Source organism: Talaromyces proteolyticus (genome assembly GCF_021365285.1).
Source record: "Talaromyces proteolyticus strain PMI_201 chromosome Unknown BGW36scaffold_2, whole genome shotgun sequence".
Lineage (NCBI taxonomy): Eukaryota > Fungi > Ascomycota > Eurotiomycetes > Eurotiales > Trichocomaceae > Talaromyces > Talaromyces proteolyticus.
This window is the reverse complement of record NW_025764278.1, coordinates 2641721-2657282: the sequence shown is the minus strand read 5'-3', so window position 1 is coordinate 2657282 and position 15562 is coordinate 2641721. Positions and strand designations below refer to the sequence as shown.

The 15562-nt window shown below is 48.1% G+C and overlaps 7 protein-coding genes across 7 annotated transcripts; 2 read left to right on the top strand and 5 right to left on the bottom strand.

Moving 5' to 3' along the window:
* Positions 1-132: 132 nt before the first annotated feature.
* On the bottom strand, positions 133-1093 carry BGW36DRAFT_287364 (CAP domain-containing protein; the record flags this gene model as incomplete). Its single annotated transcript, XM_046210503.1, has 3 exons — positions 133-200; positions 251-543; positions 597-1093. 3 exons carry the CDS (start codon positions 1091-1093, stop codon positions 133-135), a joined length of 858 nt encoding a protein of 285 aa, XP_046077044.1.
* Positions 1094-2656: 1563 nt separating this feature from the next.
* BGW36DRAFT_95339 (DUF255 domain protein) lies at positions 2657-5385 on the bottom strand. The gene is made up of 4 exons (XM_046222724.1): positions 5137-5385; positions 4957-5074; positions 3395-4906; positions 2657-3348 (listed from the first exon to the last, which is right to left on the bottom strand). The coding sequence occupies exons 1-4, from the start codon at positions 5224-5226 to the stop codon at positions 2774-2776; spliced, it is 2295 nt and encodes a 764-aa protein (XP_046077043.1). The 5' UTR covers positions 5227-5385; the 3' UTR covers positions 2657-2773.
* Positions 5386-5402: 17 nt separating this feature from the next.
* On the bottom strand, positions 5403-7152 carry BGW36DRAFT_370422 (WD40-repeat-containing domain protein). Its single transcript, XM_046215247.1, has 5 exons — positions 7044-7152; positions 6824-6989; positions 6091-6762; positions 5614-6026; positions 5403-5522 (listed from the first exon to the last, which is right to left on the bottom strand). Exons 1-4 carry the CDS (start codon positions 7082-7084, stop codon positions 5772-5774), a joined length of 1134 nt encoding a protein of 377 aa, XP_046077042.1. The 5' UTR covers positions 7085-7152; the 3' UTR covers positions 5403-5522; positions 5614-5771.
* An 84-nt stretch (positions 7153-7236) lies between these two features.
* BGW36DRAFT_95313 (Scd6-like Sm domain-containing protein) lies at positions 7237-9317 on the top strand. Its single transcript, XM_046222723.1, has 4 exons — positions 7237-7347; positions 7399-7434; positions 7495-7735; positions 7933-9317. The coding sequence occupies exons 1-4, from the start codon at positions 7325-7327 to the stop codon at positions 9289-9291; spliced, it is 1659 nt and encodes a 552-aa protein (XP_046077041.1). The 5' UTR covers positions 7237-7324; the 3' UTR covers positions 9292-9317.
* A 729-nt stretch (positions 9318-10046) lies between these two features.
* On the bottom strand, positions 10047-12143 carry BGW36DRAFT_335132 (putative acetyl-CoA synthetase; the record flags this gene model as incomplete). Its single annotated transcript, XM_046212929.1, has 1 exon — positions 10047-12143. The coding sequence occupies one exon, from the start codon at positions 12138-12140 to the stop codon at positions 10047-10049; it is 2094 nt and encodes a 697-aa protein (XP_046077040.1).
* A 358-nt stretch (positions 12144-12501) lies between these two features.
* On the bottom strand, positions 12502-14283 carry BGW36DRAFT_370417 (putative fumarylacetoacetate hydrolase). Its single transcript, XM_046215246.1, has 6 exons — positions 14117-14283; positions 13954-14070; positions 13659-13874; positions 13102-13609; positions 12897-13042; positions 12502-12849 (listed from the first exon to the last, which is right to left on the bottom strand). Exons 1-6 carry the CDS (start codon positions 14204-14206, stop codon positions 12625-12627), a joined length of 1302 nt encoding a protein of 433 aa, XP_046077039.1. The 5' UTR covers positions 14207-14283; the 3' UTR covers positions 12502-12624.
* A 204-nt stretch (positions 14284-14487) lies between these two features.
* On the top strand, positions 14488-15556 carry BGW36DRAFT_355400 (uncharacterized protein; the record flags this gene model as incomplete). Its single annotated transcript, XM_046213642.1, has 2 exons — positions 14488-14697; positions 14786-15556. The coding sequence occupies 2 exons, from the start codon at positions 14488-14490 to the stop codon at positions 15554-15556; spliced, it is 981 nt and encodes a 326-aa protein (XP_046077038.1).
* Positions 15557-15562: the final 6 nt, after the last annotated feature.

The window sequence follows — 15562 nt, the reverse complement described above, 5'->3', positions numbered from 1 at the left end:
CGAATATATCTCTTCTAACCAGAAGAGGCAATAAAATTCACAATCCAGTTGGAAATAGTTGAAATGGTAATCAGATGCTGAGTTCTTGCACACATACTGACGAGGAGAGAATGGATGGCTAGGCCTGGGCGTTTAGACTTGAACCATGGCCTGGCCCAGTGGCTGCAGAACGTTGTCGGCGTATTCACCGCCGTAGTTTCCTATATTCATCAGTACTTTGCCATACGAATGCAGCAGTGCCAGGACGTACCAGCTGGGTAGTAGTCGCACACGGTGAACGGCAGCGCGTCGTTCGAGCCCGACTCGGCCAGAGGAGAGCAGGTCACCGTGGCACAGCCTACGGATTGGGTGTTGACCCAGACAATCTGACTGTAGTGGCCCCAGTGCTCAAAGTTGCTCATATCGGGATTGGCTTGGCCATACAGATCCTGATAGTACATCATTTCGTCGTTGTACATCATGTCGGTGATGATCTTGTTGACTTCAGTCATATCAACGCCATAAGCGATGTTCTGGCCATAGGAGGAGGCAGGGCCAAGAGATCTGTTTTAGTCAGTACAGATTCCAAATACAACACAATTAATTAGGGAGCGTACGTGTCGTGGTGGTAGTCGCAGGTATTGGCTAAAGCCAGGGCACTTTCGGCTAGAGTGTCGTTCCATGACAAAGCTGGAGCAGAGTGGTTGGAGCGGTGAATGTTGTGAGAGTCGAGCAGCATCTGCTGGTAGGAATCTCCAGTGCCAGTGGGAACAGCGCTGGTGGAGGTGGAGGTCTCAACGGGGACGGTGGTGGTTGGGGGAATGACCACCGAGGTTGACGAGATCGAGGTCAACGAGGCAGAGGTGGTGGTGGGCCATGGTGGCCATGAGTAGGTCGGCTCCTGGTGGGCTTCATTAACGATTTTGGGAGCGGCGGCCTGGGTGATGGACGTGGAAGTGGAAGTTGAAGTCGACGAGGGGATGGCGCTTGGCGTCTCGGTAACAGTGACGGTAACAACAGTGACCTCGACGTCGGTCACGAAAACTCGCTTGTTGAGCGGACTGGCAGCAGCGCCGAGGGCGCACAAGGCACCGAGCATGAGAGAACCCTTCATCCTTCACAACAGCAATGGCAGCGCAAAATAGGTGCGAGCAAAGAGCGACAATTGGTATATAACAAAGAGTGGCGGCAGCACTGCAAAGGAGCGGGCAGTGGGAGCGAGAATCAATCGAGAATCAATCACGAAACAAAAACGGCGCAAAGAAAGACCGGCGAGCGTTGAAGAGAGACAAAGAAGGCGCAGAAAACCACAATGCAGGAGGGCCGAAGAAGTCTAAATGCAGTCCACGCAAGAGCGTCGATCTGAGGCCCAAAGTGCCAATCCAATCGTTGCGGTGGGCCAACCCCAATTTCACTAAGGCTCGCAACGAGATTAGCGGGGGTGACAATGCGGTCTGGTTAAGCCAGTCTGAGCATGTTGCCGCGATGGGACCCTGCTTACCTACTTTAGTCGTTCTTTGGGTTGGTGCCGTATGCTTGCTGATGCTGATGCTGATGCTGAGGCCGATGATGTTGAGATGGCTGATATGCTGACTGGGGGCTCTTCGGTCTTGTATGTCCAGCACAGCAAGAATTGACTGAGAACTCTGACGACAGAAGCACTGCGCGGCCTGCCTCCAGCCTCGCCCCGACACTCGACTCTATCATCTGGGAGCGTATGATAACTGGGAATTCTGATGTTTCAGTGTCCAACATTCCATGGTTTACAGCCACTGGCCGCACTGCGCGATCCGGCGGATCAGGCAGGGGCGTCACACCGTGGGGCCGCACGCTGTCTGATTGGTGGCCCCTTTTCATAGTCTCTCGCTAGCGCCAACTAGGGCTAGTCGTTGCATAGCTTCAGCATGCAGCTATTCCTCAATATTATTCTTTAATATTTATCCAGTAATGATTATCCGTATGGCATATTTGTGTGTTTATCCTACAATTAATGTCTAATAGTCATGTACTGATTAATCGATTATTATGTTAGATAATACTATGTGATGTTACGGCAGCCCCAATATAAGGAATGTGCCCCTTCCATGGTACTTGTTTCACGGTTGCACTGTTTCACGGCCACTTTTTGGCTTGAATTGTGGCCGGGCCAGCCAATCGGCATTCTTACTGCCTATCTAGTCCCAATACTTCTTATTAACTTAATACTAACACTATAACAGCAAGAAACAACCGCTTTAATTTAATACCAACTGGCCAATGACGTCTTAGCTTGGCCTGGTCCTGCCATTTCCACCGCAATTGTGGCTTTCTCCTTAATCTCGACTAATAGATGAATCGCAACACTTTAATATAAATTAATACCGATTAATATATTTATCGACATATACATTATGTAATATAAGGATATATATGATTCATTAATGACTCCCCCGTTCTAGCCTCGAGTAAATATAGATTTTGCCCTGCCAAGATTCCGCCCTCTTTGTGTTGCATCCCCCAATCTCGAAGGATCGAACTGTCTCTGTACGAGGTCTCCGTAGGAGACTTTGATACTCTTTGATTGCGTGTGCCGGTCAGCCTTGTCAGGATTCTATAAAAATAGTACTCGATTCCGTCTGCTGAGTCAGATCGTACATATCAATTGACTGACAACGTAAATGGTAGTATATTCGTATCATCAATTTGAGACTCCAAAAATGCTGTATATCACATGATCCTTCACCCAGAATACCTCCTAATCAGATTAAGATAACCAGGGCACATATTCAAAATTCAAATAGTCGGAAATATCTATCTATAGATCCACCGTCCGACAGCTCCCTGTCTCGCACACAAGCAAGAAATCTCGCACCGGCGAGCCCTCCTTGATATCTTTAAACAACACGTTCCGTCCCCTGATCCAGCTAGACGAGATCGTAGCAGCTGCACGCACATCCACCAATGCGACTGCCGCCGTGGCCGTCGACACCGCGAGTCCTGCTTCTTGTCGTATGCGTTGGATAAGCTCTGCTTGGGTTTTCTTTTCTGATGTAGCCGCCACCCCAGTAATATTCCGCACGCCGATCTCGAGTCCGACTATCGCGTCGAGCAGATTAACGAATAGGAATGGATGCTGCAGCAGTTCTACAGAAAAGGTATTGCAGGTTTGCCGCGCAAAAGTTTTGTATTTCTCGTCTTCGAGAAGCGTCGATAAGCGAACCAGATTCCGGGCGATAATGCCATTGACAGATGGCGTTGCTGAGTCAGTTCCGCTCTTGAGGCGTAGGAGAGGACCTGGCATCCCTTGTATAGGCCTTGATGACGTTGTGTAGTACCCCGCGATGATGCTGGGTTCGGCGCCGGGTGCGAGGAAGTTTTCGTCGAGGTGTTCTGGGCGTGTTAGTCCTTTTCTCAAAAAATGAAGGGAAAGGCTCACTTTGTAATTGCTCGGCAAACTGCAAATACTTGTCGTCAAACGTAGCTTCGTACAACGCGATCAAGCCATTCGTCAAATATGCATAATCGTCCGCAAATCCGGGGGTCTCCCCGCGACTGCCATCGCGATAGATGCGCCACAACTGGCCGGTTGAGGATTCATATAGTTTGGTCTGGATAAATTCTACCGCCCTCTGTGCCGCGTCTCGACATTGCTGTGCCTTGATCTGGTCAATCTCCTCTAACAGCACACTTGCCTTTGCGAGTGCTCCAATAGCCAACCCGTTCCATGCGACTATAATCTTATCGTCTAGATCTGGCCGTACTCGCGTCTTTTCTCGATATTCTCGTAATCGCTGTTTCCCAGATTTGATAATCTTAATAACTTCCTCGTCGCTGAGCCCAAATTCCTTAGCTAGCTTGCTCGGTGTCACCTGGATCGACAGCACATTCTGATCCATCAATTCGTCGTGCGGGTCATTCTCGGGCGCAATATTGCCGTCTGGCAATACGCCCCAGTGTCGCGCGCATACCCCAGCATCTCTCGGACCAAGTACCTGTTTGAATTCCTTCATTGTCCATACATAATACGCCCCCTCGCGCTTCTCTGTGTCGTTCGGCGAAGGCAAGCTGTCGGCATCTTCTGAAGAGTAGAACCCACCATCGGCGGCTTGTATTGGGCTGCTTGTCAAGTACGCGACAATATCGTAGACGGCACCTAAAAGCTCAGGTTCGTGCGTCACGCGAAAACCGTCTACATAGGCATCTAGCAGTTGCGCCTGGTCGTAGAGCATCTTTTCGAAATGAGGCAGCAGCCAGTCTGTTGTGACACTGTATCGTGCGAACCCGTTTCCAATATGGTCGCGAATGCCGCCCCGCGCAATCTTCAACAGCGTATTCACTGCCATCGTCGTCGCCCTCGTACACTCATCCTGTCCGACAATATCTGTCACCGCACTTGGGTACATGCCCAGTCGAATAAGAAAACTCAAATTCGCCGGCGTGGGGAACTTCGGCGCGCGCCCGAACCCGCCATTTACGGGATCGTAGCGAGATGCGAAATGCTGGAAGGCTTCCTCAAGAAGCTCAACCTCCAGGTCCTCGGCTCCTTTCCCTCCGGGCTGCACATGCGTCCCTTCTTCTGCGAATTCGCGCAGTTGTCTTGTAATCTCCTTGGCGCTGTCGAGGCATCGTGCTTGCTGAGTTTGCCACACGTCGCGCAACTTTTCCAGGATGTCAATGAAGTTCACTCCCGCGTCGGTGCCGAACTGTGCTGGAGAACTGGAATGCGGACCAGGCCAATAAGTGCCGCCAAAGACCGGCTCGAGGTCGGGGGTAAGGAAAATATTGAGTGGCCAGCCGCCCGATCCAGTCGTTGCTTGCACATAATTCATGTAAACGTCATCAATATCCGGCCGCTCTTCTCTGTCTACCTTGATCGGTATGAATGATTCGTTGAGAATGTTCGCTACCTCATTGGACATGAACGATTCCTTCTCCATTACATGGCACCCTAGACAGATATCAGTGAATTGAAATCAACACATTACAGAGGCTACTGACAATGACACGCCGAATAACCGATACTGACAAAGATGAGTCGATTATGCTTCCTCGCTAGCTCAATAGATTGTGAATCCCAGAGTTGCCATGCAACCGGATTGTGCATGTGTCCGCGAACCTACCGCTGTCAGTAATTCTGTGGTTATTTGATATTTGACTGTGGACCTTTGGGGATCTTACATATGGCGAGCGACTCTCGTTGAGCCGATTGACCAGCTTCGGCCTCGACTCGGCAGCCCCTTCTTCGTGCACATGCGACTTGTCAGCCATTTTGGACGCAGCCGATAGCGTCGGGGTTCCTCCTCCTGATCAAAGAATGAAAAAATGTAATTATATCGGGCTTGAAAGCGCAGTCCGTGCGATAGGAATTTCTTATTGTGGGTGCATGTGGTGGTGCTCGATGAATCTCATGGAGGGGTAACTGATAATGGCTGTACCGGTCCCCGCCGAGCGCAAGAATAAGGATGATGTAAAATGCCCGTATACAATAACTTTGCACCCGAGATTGACCTCTTCACAGTAATGGCTAGCTTTGTGTCTAGGAATGGGATCAGATGATGTTTTGGTATTATTTCCCTCCTTCGATTGATGCTTATGACTCGGAGTTGCCTTCCAGACTGCCGATTGTATGCGCTCTTACTTACGAATAAGCACAGGCTGCAAACAGCGATGACGCCCGCAGGTGATGAAGAGTCACGTGATGCATTTCTATGTATGAATCATGATACACTGGTAACAGCTAGGAACCGATTAAATGGAGTGTCATCAAGGTGTAGTTGAGAGTTGAGCATAATTTAAATTCACGCTTAATCTCATCACTCGTCCTCTCCCATTAGCTCTGCCAGCTCCCGCTCCTCCTCTTCTGTGAGCATCGATTCCTGTTTTGGTGGCTCTTCTGCTGTATTTTTCTTGTTCAGTGCTTCTTCCTTAGCCTTTTGTAATTCAGAAGGATGCAGACTCCATTGTCGAACAGTCGCGTCGATGCTGACGCTGACAACGGTGTTTCCGACCAATACCAAGCCCGTCACTTCTTCAAAATGACCGGTATATGTGTGATAAAGCTCTCCAGTCTGTGCAACTCAGCATCAGCACAAGATGGACAAATAGAATAAATTTAACAATTGATAAACGCACCGCCTTATTCCAAACTCGAATCTCTTCGTCTCGACATGCCGTAACGACCCAGCCGCCTTGCTCATACACGACCACATCTCGCACAAAATCGGGATGCTCAAGAGCCAGATTCGGCTGCCAGCCACTGTCTCGTGTCAGGCATTTTGCGTATTTATCGGCTGAAGCAGTCCATAGATCGCCATCTTCATCAAAATGTAATTTGTAAACACTCGTTTCATGGGCGATGAGTGGGTTAGCTGCACTAGCCGTGGCATTGCCAGATGATAATATCGAGAACTGTCTGATTTCTCTGTCACTTCCAGCCGAAAATAGATCAATACTCAATGAACCTTCTTGTAGAGTAATAGGGTCGATACGGAGGTCCTGGATGCCCATTGAGTGATCCTTGAAAACGTGCAGTTTCTCGCCATTGGCGATGTCAAAGATGATTATTTTCGAGTCCGCTCCTCCCGAAATCAGAACATGTCGGCCATCGTTGATTCGAGCACATGTTACAGCTTTCACGAAATCCGAATGGCCGTCATACTTTTGACCAGACTGTTTTGATTGAAGACCCCAGCTCCATACAGTCTTGTCCCAGCAGCCAGCAAAAAGCAACTTGCCATCGGGACTGAACGCAATGCTTGTCAAGGGAGCCGTCGGACCTCTGTAGAGAGCTAAGGTCTCACCAGTCTAGAAACGTAGTCAGGGGAAGGTGTTTTGATATTAGTTATTAGTTTTTTAGCGTACCTACTTCCAAGGCAACTTTCCTTACTGAGCCCGCGCTTTCGGCAACATAAACAGATCCCGCACTATATGGATCTTCTGCGACGGCTAGGATTTTACTTTGCAGTCTGATGGGCTTACCATGCTCATTTTTAGCCTTGGCTGCTCGACGGCCACTTTCTTCTATCGACGCACTGCCTCTTGGTCAGAAAACGGAGTGGAAACTCGGGGATTGAAAAGGCACCGACGTGGTTTGAAAGAAATCTTCCTTGTGTGATGAGCGCGACATTGTTGCTAAGTAATACGGGGATTATTGGAGAGAATCCGCATCGAAGTTATAAGTTATAAAACAATTGTACTGGAGGCTGCCGCTATGGTCGCTGGCGCCCGCCGTACAGCTCCATTTTCAAGCCACAATCAGCTTGTCAACTCTCTGCGTCACTTCTCCCCCAACACTTTCCTCCTCTGCCTTGTCGTCTTACTTCTACTCTCATTTTTCACGCTGCGCGTCTGCGCGCCACCTGCAATTATGGATATGAACCACTTGATAGGGTCAGTTCGGAAATTGGACCACCTGTTTCCATCTAGCTAACAAGGTACTAGCCAACGGTTCAACCTCATCTCCAAGAGCGATATTCGGTATGGCGCTCCTGCTATCAGAAATTACTTGGGCGATTTATTGATGCTAATGGAACGCAGATATGTCGGTACACTGCACGAAATCAACCCCGAAGCATCAACCATCGCTCTCGAGAATGTCATGTCCCACGGCACAGAAGGACGACGAGGAAACCCCAGCGAAGAAATCCCTGCTTCTACAAGTGTATACGAATATATCGTCTTCCGTGGCAGCGATGTGAAGGACATTAGTGTTGCAGAAGAAAAGGGCGAGCCAGAGCCCCAGCGCCCACCGGTACTAGATGATCCTGCTATTCTTGGAGTGAGTCTCGAAATTGTTCAATTTTTTCGTTTACAACAGTCATGGGATGAAGCATTTCGGATGTAAACACAGACCTGTTCTGAGAGCGCAAAACCGTGCGGAGATTTCCGTTGCCTTCCTTCTGATCTGACTGCAAACTTGTTGCAATATGATAATGCCCAGTTGGCAAATGGATAGCTAATGTTATGATGCTTTAGAGCATGTCTCGCCCTGGTCCTGGTCCCGCCCCCGTTCCTCAACCTTCTCAGCCACAACAGCCACCTCAAGGTCCCCAAAGCGGTCGGCCTGGCCCTCCGCCAGGATATCCCCAGCAGCCTCCTTTTCAAGGTTATGGTTATCCCCCCTACGGCGGCCAGCAACGATTCGGGCCGCCTGGCTACGGTCCTCCTGGTCCCGGCTTTCCTCCGTATGGCGCTCCTCCAGGATGGTTTCCTCCCCCAGGACACGGCTTCCCTCACGGATCACCAGGCCAGTTTCCTCCTAACCAAGGTCCTATTGGACCCCCTGGCCAACAACGTGCTGGCCCTCCTGGCGGTCCTCCGAAGCCAACCTCCGAACTTCCAGTTGGCGACAAGGTATCTCAGCCCGGTAGCAAAAGCGCAACGCCAGCACCTGCGCCTACGCAGAACGGCCCACCCCTTCCTGTCGAGTCGAAACCTACAGTAGCCGAAGCTACCCAAGGAACTTTGCCAGCAGCGAAAGCCGCGGCGGCAGCCCCTCAAACACCGTCCAAAGTTCCTCCTACTGGACCAAGGAATGACCGAGTCATACCCGCTATCCCCATCGCATATCCAGCCAAACCCGCTGTCCCACTTACAACTGCCCAGCAAGGCGCCGTTGCTGCCTCCCAAAACACAGCGCAAGCAGCCATCACAGAAGCTACTCGTGCTGCCACGGCGGCCGTTGCTGCCGCGATGGCTAAGCTTCCTCAACCGAATGCTCAGAAGAAGGGTGCAAATGATGCAGGTGTCGATGGGATGACAAAGAAATTCAACGACTTGAAGCCGTACGACAATAACCGCCCCCTTCGTTCTGCGCACCAGGGTCATCGAGGCGGGCGTGGGGGCCCGCGTGGAGGCCACCATGCTGCCAACAAGAAAATCGAAGTTCCGGATACAGACTTTGACTTTGAATCTTCTAACGCCAAGTTTAACAAGCAAGATCTCGTGAAAGAAGCGATTGCTAGTGGCTCGCCAATTGTTGAGGAAGAAAAGGAACTCAATGGCGACGAAACTGCCTCAGTCTCATCTACTGCCACTCCCATTGCTTACAACAAGGCATCATCTTTCTTCGACAACATCTCTAGTGAGATCCGTGATCGCGAAGAGGGTTCCGGGCGTCCTCGCGAGAGACGAGGCGAGGAGGAGAAAAAGAACATTGAGACTTTCGGCCAGGGCAGCGTCGATGGATACCGCGGTGGATATCGCGGGCGTGGCAGAGGACGTGGTTACGGACGAGGCCGTGGTTACACTCGTGGATACGGCGGTCGCAGCCGAGGTCAATTCCGAGGCGGTCGTGGTGCTTCACAGTCGACTGGTGTTCCTGCACAAACCTAGTCGGTTTGTTTTCTCCCTATGTCGTAACCACGAATGATATGAGAGCAAAGCTCAAGGGTACGAGCTATAAAGTCTGGACAGACATGGCATTTTTTGGGAGGTATAAGGTGCTTGGTTATTTTTTTCGTCTTTCTGGATTATCTCAGTGATATCCTGCATTCGCAGACAGCGGTCCATCCCATCTCCGTCTTGTATCTCATAATTACGTTGTCTCGTGTGGTACTCTGGCGTTAAGCTTCGACTAGTTTTACGGTTTGAGCTATGGCTGTGTTCCATTATCATTGTCCTGTGTTTCTTTTTGCTTTCTCTATAGGCGCAATTGAAGTAAAACAGGGAGCCGTGTTGTGGGCATGAAAATCTGATGAGAATGTTTTCCTTTCTTGAGACGATATCCGCGGTTTTCTTTTTCTTTCTCGGATGTTATGCAGCTTATTATCTGTTACATCGTGTGGTTATTATCCATACACACACACAATCTCTAGATGTCATCTACCGGAAGAAAATCTGTATGGCTGGTTTCTCGGTGGCATGGTCGGGGAAAATTTGTATCATACCAAAACTACAAACTGAAATGAAGTCTGGTTTCGACTTAGTTTTGTGCTTGTCTATTATACTTTGTAAATCTAGTATGTCTCTTAAAATCATACCTTGGGTAACTTTTGGGGCTATGTATGCCACTATTTCAGTGTTCGTGTAGGCCTCATGTATTGGAAGCGTCATCTGCTAGAACGATCTTCAATGTTATCGTTATTTAGCTATAGTTTACTTTTGCCAACTATATCCTGCTCGTCATCTTTATCTACCGATTCTTCCACTTTCTCGTAATACTGAACATAATCCCGCAAAGCATCAACCTCATCTACTGTGAACTTCCGTTTCGCAAAGGCCCGATTCCCTTCTGAAACGACTGCCTTGAGTGGAATCTCCATCTTTTTTCCATTAACATTGTATGGGATACGGGATACTGGAAATATAGCAGAGGGAACATGACGACGTGAAAGAGCCTTGGTGATACAATCTCGTATTCTTGCTCTTAAACGATGCCATTCTCCATCGCGAATAGGTAGTGCGTTTCTCAATCGAAGCACGACAAATAGAATTACTTTCTCAGTTTCGTCGCCTTCTCGTCGTTGGCCAATGCAAATAGAGTCAACAATTTCCTCCGCAAAATGCCGTTCGATGAGACTATATATTTCGCCACTACCAAATCGAACGCCAGATGGATTGAGCACGCCATCACTGCGGCCAAGGATGTATATACCTCCGGTATGAGGAGATGTATACATGTGATCACCATGTGTCCATACACCTGGAATACTAGAAAAGTAGGTGTTGAAGTATCTCCTCCTGCCAGGGTCGTGCAGGAAGTGCATGGGCATGTTAGGAAACGGTTGTGTGCATACCAATTCCCCGCTCTCCCCTGCAGGTAGCGAGGGACCTGGAGTTTTATGGTCCGGTGATGACGAGGATGGATATACCTCGATGGCCATTCCTAATGCTTTAACAGGGATCTCCCCGGGGTACGTGGGAAGGCTGACAGTGCCATGAACGAAAGAACCACACAGCTCAGTTCCGCCCGAAAAGCTGATTTGACACAAAGAACCAAAAGACTCTGCCATCCAGGATGAAAGTGCCGGGGTGAGAACGGCACCGGTGCTAAGTAGCAGTTTCAGTTGATTGCTCTTCATGGATTTCGCCGAGATATTCCTCCGCCGCAGCTCAGAGAAGTACTTCGGACCCGCGCCAAAAGCAGTCACTCCTGCAGAGAGGATTCGCTGGAGACAACATTCGGGGGTGGGATAGAAAGGAGAACCGTCGTAGAGAACAAGTGTACTACCGCAGAATAGAGAACCGAGCATGATATTCCAAAGTGCCCAGCCAATGTTAGTGTAGTGAAAGTAGACATCCCTCTCATCGAAGTTGCAATGCAGTCTGTATTCTTTCTTCAAATTGATAACCACGCCCCCATGGGAATGAACAATGGCTTTGGGAGTCCCGGTTGTACCTGAAGAAAACATGACAAAGATAGGGGTGTTGAATGGGAGCTGTAAAAACGAAAGAGGTTTTCCTTTAGCTCTTTTGAGGAAACTTTCCAGTCCGACAGATTGGTCTTCAGTATTATAGGGGGTAGTGATAACCAATTCTGCATTAGGGGATCTGGTGAGTTTATGCCATACGGAATGTACCTTAGGTAGAATCATATGACTTTTACCGTTATACGTGTATTCGGCATCAGTAAATAGGAATCGTGGGCGTAACTGCGACAGTCGATCTAGTAATGCCTGTTCACCAACATCTGTTGCAAAAGACGAAAATATACCTCCCAGGCTAGCTGTAGCAAGCATCAGAGCTAATGAAATTTTGTTGTTTCCACCAATGGCGACGACTATATCACCTAGTTCCAGCCCAGAGCTCGAAAGTGCATCTGCTAGCAAGCGAACAAGGTCCCGTAGTTGATCCCAGGAGACATCTTCAGGCTCTGATTCGAAATTAGATTCATTCAAAACCCTAATGGCAGTTCCATTTCCACCACGCCGTTGATAAAGAATGTTTTCCGCAAGATTCAGTTTTGCATCTTTATAAAACTGAGGGAAACTGTCAATGGAGAGAGTTTCATCAATAGCAGCACTTGGCTCAACTGATGCTTTGATATCGAGATAGTGCCATAAAGACATCCAGAATATATTTCTAGTTGATCTTCTGGCTCCTATTGAGAACAAGTGGAGATCGTCATATGTTTGTAGCTGAGTACTATGATTTCTGTTGATGTATCCGCGGAAATCATCCATATAGGTGCGAAGCTCCGGTGGGGGTGTGTAGACAGGTGTTGGAGTTTCCATAGGTGGCATGATTGCAGGCCGTCGCTTGAAAAATGTGCTGATCAACATTGAAATGAGTTGACATAAAGTTTTCGTATTCCAGTCGCATATTCATAAGTAGTGATTTTCCATTATCAATTGATCTTTCTGACTTTGACACAAACAAGTCGGCCCGGTGACATCGGTCCGACCCAAGCCCTAATTCAGGCCAGAGCGGAGCGACAGCTTATGGCCTATGACAACTCAGAAACCTAAATGAACGTGTATCTGACTGTAGAAGATTCAAAAAAATATGTATTCAATTAACTAGATTTATCGACTTTTTATGAATTGTTGTTCGTAAAAACGATGACCAAGAAATGTGATTACACAAGTTTGTTCAAATGTTGATGTCATTATATAGAAAGAGCATTGAATTTTACAAACAGCTTATCAATTTATATATCTTTTTCTCTACCCTTTGTTTCAGGATCATATCTTATCCCAATATAAAATTCTAAGAACCCTGCAAATGTCAAGCTTGTGGTTCTCTGGGTGGTGTAACCAACCCACTACAAGGTCCGAACCCAGCCCTCTTACCATCTGGCGTAGTAAACCAGCCTTCCATTGTAAGCAAGTCTCCGTCTTCAAGCCAGTTTACCTTCTCATTTGCCACAGACGGGAGTGGTTCTTTGCAAGCATTAGCCTCGAAAAGACAACCACATCCGGAGGGAGAATTTGGATCTCTTGATTCGGGTGTCTAGAAATCGAATGAGCTACATATTTTTGATTAAGACGTTCACTTACAGGAGAGGAGGTTGTTCCAGAGCCTAACAGATCACCTGTGTTGAGTCCGCAACCAGCAGACGATTGATAGGCAATCATTTGCAAAGAGTCCCAATGTGCATCTGTCAAGTGTGTCTGCACAATCTTGACTGGGTATGATTTTTTGCCTAGGAAGAAGTTAGGTACTACTTTGAACGTCACAAAAGTTGCTCTTAATGCTGCTTACGAGATAATGTCACTGAAAATTCGATATCGTAACCCGCATGGTTATCAGGATCACTACGAAGATGACTTGATAACTCGGATTTATTTGACTCCACCGGACGAGCAATACTACCCCGAAGTGCATCCGGGGTAATCACCCACGGCGAAATACTAGTGAGAAAGCTCTTGGAGTGCAGCGGTCCGAACGGATGCATTTCGTACTTTTGTATGTCCCTTGCAGACCAGTCGTTCAGCAGAACGTAGCCGAAGACATGTTTCCACGCCTCCCCGGCAGTTACCACATCTCCGTGTGCTACGGGAGTCGAGATAAAGCAGCCCATTTCGACTTCAAAATCAAGCTCTCGAGAGATCTGGTACTCGACATGTTTGTCACCGTGTTGGCGAGGGAAGAAGCCCTTGGGCCGGATGACTTCGGTCCCGGAGACTGCAACGGAAGATACTCGTCCGTTGTAAGCCATGGGATATTCCCAGAATGCTGGTGGAACGGGAATGTTCATCGCTCTTCCGGCCTAAGTGAGTGTGAGATTTCGTTGCGAATACAGAAGGGCTATTTCTTACTTTATCAGCATGCACTAATGAGCTGTAGAAGTCGGTATAATCCGTTAGATGCATTGGTAAGTGCATTTTTACACTTTTTATGGGAATGAGGCCCTTTCTTTGCAATGACTCCTCTTTGAAAATCGGAGAATCGACGCTGGTGAGGTGAGTGATGATAGCGTTCCGAACAGCTTGACGGTCAGGCAGAGGAAGAGCTGCGAAGTCGTTGAGGTACGGCTTGAGTCATTAATTAGTATCTGAGTTTTTGCATATGAAGTACAAATATTGAGCTCAGTGAAATGTATTCCCGAAGCACCTTAAGGAAAACACCGTCCAAAGATTGTGTCAGTTGTGAGTCTTTGAAAATACCATGTTGAAGCAAAGTATCTAGATCGAGAACAAAATTTCCGACGGTTGTGGCAGCTCTAGGAGTCTTTGGAAGTCAGAATCGCCTAAAACCCGTAAATCCCGATACTTACTTGTCCTGAAGCAGAGTATATCCCAAAAGGAATATTGTAAATACCAAACGGGCTGTCGTTTGGGACGGGAAATGGGAAGGACACTGCCATCTTGCGTGTATTTTCGAAATAACTCAATAATAAGAAGCGAGTCTTTCGGTTTATAGAAGCGTCAACTGGTCTTCAAAGCTTAATCCTGTTCGAAAATGGCGGTCGTCAAAATTATACTTGGAAACATGAGTCGGGCCGATCCATCGGGCCGTGTTTTGTGTAACATTGTATATAGGCCTGTAAGTAAACCTTATAACTATATATCGCTGGGGATGCTAGACATCCAATGTTGAATTGCCCATCAGTAATTTAAAATAACTCAATCAAATTCGACAAATAAAATGGCTTACAAACAAACCAATCCTCTTCCAACTCCCAAGTCTGACGATGCTGTCCTCTCCATCGCAGCCTTTGAGACGGGCTGGATGCAAATAAAGGCGTCGACAGCCATTGCCGGTTTGAAAGGTTTGAACTATGCTACTTCCTGGAGATTCTTCATCCAACACGCACCTTCGAATACGAAGTTTTGGTTTGATTTGGGGGTTTCTCACGTATGTCTATAAAACAGCGATCCAATAAAAGCGATGACCGCAGCTCTTTGTGAGATACTACTATTTACACATATATATCAACTTGCAGGACCTTTCGATGTATCCTCCTAGAGTTCAGCGAGTGCAGCACAAGGTCTTTGTTACGACTCCATCTGAGCGCGACCCTGCGCAGGATGTCATTTCCATAGGCGCAGACCCGAATGACGTGAAATATATTATAGCAAGGTACGGATTATCATACTATTTCACGGGCGAGATAATTCTTCAATTTTTGACAGCTTCTCTGCCTAGCCATGCTCATTGGGATCATATATTCCCCGCTGCCAGCTTCTTCCCCAATGCCAAAGTGCTCTGCGGTGCAGGCACGTTGGAATGGGCATCTAAAAGTTGGCCCTCTGAAGCTGACAGCACTTTTGACGGACGTATATGGCACACAGAGAAAGCCGAATTACCGATAGAAGAAGTCTCATCTCCTTCAACTGAACCGGAGAAGTGGCAGCCTCTAGGCCCGTTCAAAAACGCATATGATTTCTTTGGAGATGGCAGTTTTTGGTTGATTGATGCACCAGGCCATTGCCCCGGGAATTTGGCCGCCCTGGCCCGTGTGAAGCGTAAAGATGGTAAGGTCAAATGGGCGTTTCTGGGCGGTGATTGTTTCCATAGTAGTCTGTTCGTTGAGTATCCAGAAGCACCGTTTGGCAAAGGGGTTAAGGTCACTCCGACAGATACGTATCATGAAAATGAAGACGAGGCAAGGGAGATAATCAGACAGGCTGCTGAATTAAAGAAAGGGGAAGGAGAGAACGCCCTAATCTGGATCGCACATACGTCCACTCTGGAGGATATTTGGAACTTCTGAAAGTCT

Excerpts from the sequence above, each read along its gene's own strand:
- BGW36DRAFT_95313 (XM_046222723.1), top strand. The coding sequence starts at position 7,325 with ATGGATATGAACCACTTGATAGG. Across the intron at positions 7,348-7,398 it reads GATATGAACCACTTGATAGG|CCAACGGTTCAACCTCATCT; the intron begins GTCAGTTCGGAA and ends ACAAGGTACTAG. Across the intron at positions 7,736-7,932 it reads ATGATCCTGCTATTCTTGGA|AGCATGTCTCGCCCTGGTCC; the intron begins GTGAGTCTCGAA and ends ATGATGCTTTAG.
- BGW36DRAFT_370417 (XM_046215246.1), bottom strand. The coding sequence starts at position 14,206 with ATGGCAGTGTCCTTCCCATTTCCCGTCCCAAACGACAGCCCGTTTGGT. Across the intron at positions 13,043-13,101 it reads ATTTTCAGTGACATTATCTC|GCAAAAAATCATACCCAGTC; the intron begins GTAAGCAGCATT and ends ACTTCTTCCTAG. Across the intron at positions 12,850-12,896 it reads CTGGAACAACCTCCTCTCCT|ACACCCGAATCAAGAGATCC; the intron begins GTAAGTGAACGT and ends TTCGATTTCTAG.
- BGW36DRAFT_95339 (XM_046222724.1), bottom strand. The coding sequence starts at position 5,226 with ATGGCTGACAAGTCGCATGTGCACGAAGAAGGGGCTGCCGAGTCGAGG. Across the intron at positions 4,907-4,956 it reads CGGTTATTCGGCGTGTCATT|GGTGCCATGTAATGGAGAAG; the intron begins GTCAGTAGCCTC and ends ATATCTGTCTAG. Across the intron at positions 3,349-3,394 it reads GTTTGCCGAGCAATTACAAA|AACACCTCGACGAAAACTTC; the intron begins GTGAGCCTTTCC and ends TAACACGCCCAG.
- BGW36DRAFT_370422 (XM_046215247.1), bottom strand. The coding sequence starts at position 7,084 with ATGTCGCGCTCATCACACAAGGAAGATTTCTTTCAAACCAC. Across the intron at positions 6,763-6,823 it reads TAAGGAAAGTTGCCTTGGAA|ACTGGTGAGACCTTAGCTCT; the intron begins GTAGGTACGCTA and ends CTACGTTTCTAG. Across the intron at positions 6,027-6,090 it reads TTCGAGTTTGGAATAAGGCG|ACTGGAGAGCTTTATCACAC; the intron begins GTGCGTTTATCA and ends TGAGTTGCACAG.